The 5,431-nt window shown below is 39.1% G+C and overlaps 1 protein-coding gene across 1 annotated transcript; it reads left to right on the top strand.

Annotated features, from left to right (window-relative positions):
- The first annotated feature begins 298 nt into the window (after positions 1–298).
- Positions 299–5,190, top strand: LOC107770253 (putative linoleate 9S-lipoxygenase 5). The gene is given in 10 exon segments (XM_016589575.2): positions 299–632; positions 1,408–1,697; positions 2,081–2,321; positions 2,463–2,798; positions 2,905–2,990; positions 3,073–3,180; positions 3,332–3,418; positions 3,420–3,637; positions 3,730–3,993; positions 4,077–5,190. Coding segments are annotated over 10 exon segments (2,652 nt in total). The 5' UTR covers positions 299–379; the 3' UTR covers positions 4,846–5,190.
- The last annotated feature ends 241 nt before the right edge of the window (positions 5,191–5,431 follow it).

The raw sequence follows: 5,431 nt of genomic DNA, 5'->3' as shown, positions 1-5,431 counted from the left end.
AGCTTATAGTAAATGCAAGGTATGCCAATATTATTTATGAGAACAACATGATAATATTTTAAATCAAAATGCCAGATGGGATTTGCCAAGATGGAATAAGTTCTTTAAACTTTTTCTTTTATGAAAGATTGAAACTTTCTTATACCCCCAATATATATTTTCATGTATGATTAGTATAAGAAGAGTACAAGTTGGTCGTAGAAGAATACTAGTAGATTCTTGGTCAAGAAGTTGTGAACATACATATTGCCAAGTCTACCATTGCTACAGTAGCTCCAATTGGAGGTAAGGTGATACCTTTCCTTCTATAAATACTCATCTTTATCCCTTCATTTTAACTCAAAGAGAATTTCTGTTTCTTGCTTTCTAATTTTGCTCAATGGGGATCTTTCCACCATGTTCTGCAGAGATGCTGGACAAATTACTTCAAGTGGTTTGTGGCAAGAACCATGACCCTACAATAGAAGATAATAATCATACTAATGGGAAGAAGGTCAGAGGGACAGTTGTATTGATGAAAAAGAATGTCTTGGACTTGAAGGATGTTGGTGCTTCTTTCCTTGATAGAGTTCATGAAGTCTTTGGCAAAGGTGTCTCTTTGCAGCTCATCAGTGCTGACCATGCAGAACCTGGTATCTCCTTTTACTTGTGCTCTAGTTTTCTGTCAACGAGAGGTTTAGCCATGGTTCTGATATAAGAACATGGAAGCTAATTAATAACTAAACACAAATTATTCTTTAAGCAAACCTCAGTGTCCCTTTTCAATTATGAAACCAAGCAGCAGAATATAGAGAGAGCTTTGGACTTTTCATGTGCTTTAAATAGCAAAAATATTGATGATTCAAGTTAAGTTGATCCTGGGAGGGCTTGACCTGTTGTTTCCTGATATTTCCTTCCACTTTAGTAGTTGTTGAACTGTGTAACCACTTCATCTAAAACTTTAAAAAACAACTCGAGAGGGTGCACTTTAATTTATTCCTTTATGCCTACAACACACATTTCTCACGTGTGAGTTTTTTCCTTAGGATGCTCTGATACCATACTCATCTCAATACTTAAGTAATTAGAGGGATATGTAACTTCAATTAGTTAATTAATTAATATTTAACCAGTAGCAAAACCACCCAAAAAGTTCTATTTTCTTCCTCTTGTTAATTGAATCTTTCTATGCAGCCCCTTCGTATGATAATCAAAGCATCAAAATTCATCAAAACACAATTTCCTATCCATGAAAAGGCTAGAAAAGGGAACTTCCACTGGTTCCGATGTTTTCTTCTGTTTGAATAGATAAAAAAAGAGTTAAACTCAAGTTAATATTCAATTTGGTAGCTAAAAGAAAAAAAGTATTGTAGTTTGTAAGTTTAATACAGACACCTTTAAGCATACTTCTGTGTTTGACATTTGTAGGAAATGGATGTAAAGGGAAGTTGGGAAAACCAGCATTCTTGGAGAAATGGATGTCCACCTTGACTTCAATATCAGCAGGAGATGCTACGTTTAATGTGACATTTGACTGGGATGAGTCCATGGGAGTTCCTGGAGCTTTCATAATCAAAAACTATCACCACAGCCAGTTTTACCTCAGGACAGTCATTTTAGAAGATGTTCCTGGACATGGTCAACTTCATTTTGTGTGTAATTCATGGGTGTATCCAGCACATCGCTACAAATACAACCGAGTATTTTTTTCAAACAAGGTATCTCTAACATTAGATTAACAATACTAGTGTGAGTTAAGTAAGAAAAGTAAGCTGGCGAGGCAAACTAGAGCAATAACCAGACACATACTGATGAAGCTTCGTGAATTTTTATGCATGTAAAACTTTTTAGGGCATTCTCTTTGGATCCTCTTTGAGAGCCTAAAAAGTTCATTCTTGTTCTAAATAGACAAAAGCTATGAAAATTCTTTCTCAAACTAGATTAGGATAAGTGAACAACCATGGCAACCTTGATAGGATAGCTACATATTGACTTCCTGATACTCGTACTTTTTCTAGTTATGATAACTAAACAGTTGTATAGAGTTGATAAGTTCAAAATATGATACGATATGCTGAAATCAAAATTGCTGGTTTTCCAGACATACCTGCCAAGCAACACACCGGAACCCCTCCGACCATACAGGGAAGAGGAGCTTCTTAATCTTCGTGGAAGCGGTTCAGGCATGCTCAAGGAGTGGGACAGAGTGTATGATTATGCATTCTACAATGATCTAGGATTTCCAGATAAGGGGCCAGAATCTGCTCGTCCTGTGCTTGGTGGGTCGAAGGAATACCCATATCCTCGTAGAGGCAGGACAAGCCGTCGACCAACTAAAACAGGTAGATCACAAATAAATCAAAGACGTAACATTAAAATGATATGATTTACATTGTTGTAGAAACTTAATAGAATAAAGTGAATTAAAAACTAATTAAGTACTATGGATAATAAGCAGCTGATGTTCCATGTTGTCTTGGCAGATCCTAACTCAGAGAGCCGGTTGCCACCTTTAGGTTTGAACATATATGTTCCACGGGACGAACGTTTCACTCATGTGAAGCTTTCGGATTTCCTTGCATATGCTGTTAAATCTCTGGGTCAGGTCCTCATTCCTGAGATTGTTGCTTTATTTGACAAAACCTTCAACGAGTTTGATAGCTTTGAAGACGTACTCAAGCTCTATGAAGGCGGGATTAAGCTGCCTGACCATCATTTAAACAAACTCAGGCAATGCATCCCATGGGAGATGCTCAAAGAACTAGTCCGCTCCGATGGTGAACCATTTCTCAAATTTCCGATGCCTGATGTAATCAAAGGTACCTAAGGGCTCTTCCAACTATTTAGATAGCAGATACTTCCCGAGGTGAAAGACATTGCGTCACAATGTGAACACTGATAGAGCTTCGTTTAAAATTACTGCAGTGGATAGGTCTGCCTGGAGGACAGATGAAGAGTTTGGACGGGAAATGTTAGCTGGAGTCAACCCTGTTATCATTCGACGTCTTCAGGTATCAAACAATATTCAAAGCGCTAGTTGGTTTAATGATCTTTTCTTTCATTCATATTTCTAATCCATTAAATTCTTTTCAGGAGTTTCCCCCAGCTAGCAAGTTGGATCCTATAGTATATGGTAATCAGACAAGTTCAATCACAAGGGAGGACATAGAGAAAAACATGGATGAACTAACTGTAGATGAAGTAAATTCCTGACCTGTTCTTGTACTTTAACATACCGATGAAAAACAAGCAAAAAACTAAACAAAGGCTTGCTTTATTTCCTGGAAAAACTGGATTTTTGTCTAAGAATATGGTAAAGATTAAAACGTGCCTTCTGTACTTGTGGTTGCAGGCAATTGAGTATAATAAGCTATTCATTTTGGACCATCATGATGCGTTGATGCCTTATCTCAGACGGATTAATACAACAAATACAAAGACGTTATGCCAGTCGGACTCTCCTTTTTCTTCAAGATAATGGAACATTGAGGCCACTTGCAATTGAGTTGAGCTTACCTCATCCACAAGGAGATAAACATGGTGCCACCAGCCTTGTATTTACACCAGCGGACGAAGGTGTTGAAGGCTCTGTCTGGCAGCTGGCCAAAGCTTATGCCGCCGTAAATGACTCTGGCTATCATCAGCTCATCAGTCATTGGTAAGCTGCTTCTTAGCAAAGTAGATGGAAGGATGACAATTTTTGGCAGCATTTTTAAAAGTCTAGTTTACTAACTTCACCTCGGATTGCAGGTTAAATACTCATGCAGTAATAGAGCCATTTGTGATTGCTACAAATAGACGTTTGAGCGTACTTCATCCAGTATTCAAGCTTTTACAACCTCATTTCCGCGATACCATGTATATTAATGCTTTGGCTCGGCAGATACTCATTAATGCAGGTGGAGTACTTGAGCTGACAGTTTTTCCGGGGAAATATGCCATGGAGATGTCTTCTATTGTCTATAAGAACTGGGTGTTCACCGAGCAAGGACTCCCTGCTGATCTGCTTAAGAGGTATGTCCAAAACTTGATGTTAAAAGCTCTATCTCAGTATCAGTGTTGACCAGAATCTAACACTCCCACTTTCTTTATCGCAGAGGAGTAGCAGTGCCAGACTCAAGCCAGCCCTATGGCCTTAGTCTTCTAATAGAGGATTATCCTTTTGCTGTAGATGGGCTTGAGATCTGGTCAGCAATTGAAGCCTGGGTAAACGAGTACTGTTCATTCTATTACCCAACAGACGACATGATCCGAGATGATACTGAGCTCCAGTCATGGTGGACAGAAGTTCGCAATGAAGGTCATGGTGACTTGAAAGATGAACCATGGTGGCCTCAGATGCAGACCCGAGCTGAACTCGCCGAAGCATGCACAATTATCATATGGGTGGCTTCTGCTCTTCACGCAGCTGTCAACTTCGGGCAGTATCCTTATGCTGGTTACCTCCCAAATCGCCCAACTGTAAGCCGCCGATTCATGCCTGAGCCGGGCACCCCTGAATATGCTGAGCTTGAGTCAAACCCTGACCTTGCCTTCCTGAAGACAATCACAGCCCAGTTCCAAACTCTGCTAGGTGTTTCTTTAATTGAAATATTGTCACGACATTCTTCAGATGAGATATATCTGGGACAGAGAGATACTCCAGAGTGGACCTCAGATATTCAACCGCGACAGGCATTTCAAAGATTCCATGACAGATTAGTCGAAGTGGAGAACAGAATAGTGGAAAGGAACAATGACAGCAGATGGATGAATCGCAACGGACCAGTGAAGGTGCCATATATGTTGCTATACCCCAATGCCTCAGGTGACAACAGTGAAAGCGGACTTACTGGAAAAGGAATTCCCAATAGTGTCTCAATTTGAGGTTCTACAGCACGAATAGCTGATATATAGCTTTTGCAGCCCTCGTCAACCTGCAGAAATCATCCGCAACTTAAGCAGGAATGGCAACAGATGTGTGAATATCTATTTTTTATGTCAATATTTGTTTAGCCAAATTCCAATATTGTTAGTGTGTGTTTTTGCAATAAAATCAATGAGCAAATCCCCTCATTATTTCCCCACCTTGTAATCTCTGCTCAAATGTAAAGAGGTGGAATTCAACAGCTACATGACTAGGAGCCCAAGAATCCTTGTTTATGTAAAACACGTTACAATAGTATTTTTTATTCTTCTATAACTATAACATGCTTTATTGTTTTTGGACCATGATCCTATGTATGTACTGTAGCTAAAAGCACATTGCTAAATAGCAACACTGAGAAAAAAGGGAAGAAACACATCAAAGAGATGAATGCCAAACCCATATGGGATGGATCAATAGAGATTTTCGCATTCCTTCAAATTCTATAAATAGAGGCATATCTGTTAACACAAGATTCATGCACATTACACGTCTTAGCACAAAAATGTCCGGTCTTTTTAACTGGTGGAATAGATCATCTTCTGA

Source organism: Nicotiana tabacum, chromosome 7 (assembly GCF_000715075.1).
Source record: "Nicotiana tabacum cultivar K326 chromosome 7, ASM71507v2, whole genome shotgun sequence".
Lineage (NCBI taxonomy): Eukaryota > Viridiplantae > Streptophyta > Magnoliopsida > Solanales > Solanaceae > Nicotiana > Nicotiana tabacum.
This window is presented reverse-complemented; position numbering and strand designations above follow the sequence as displayed.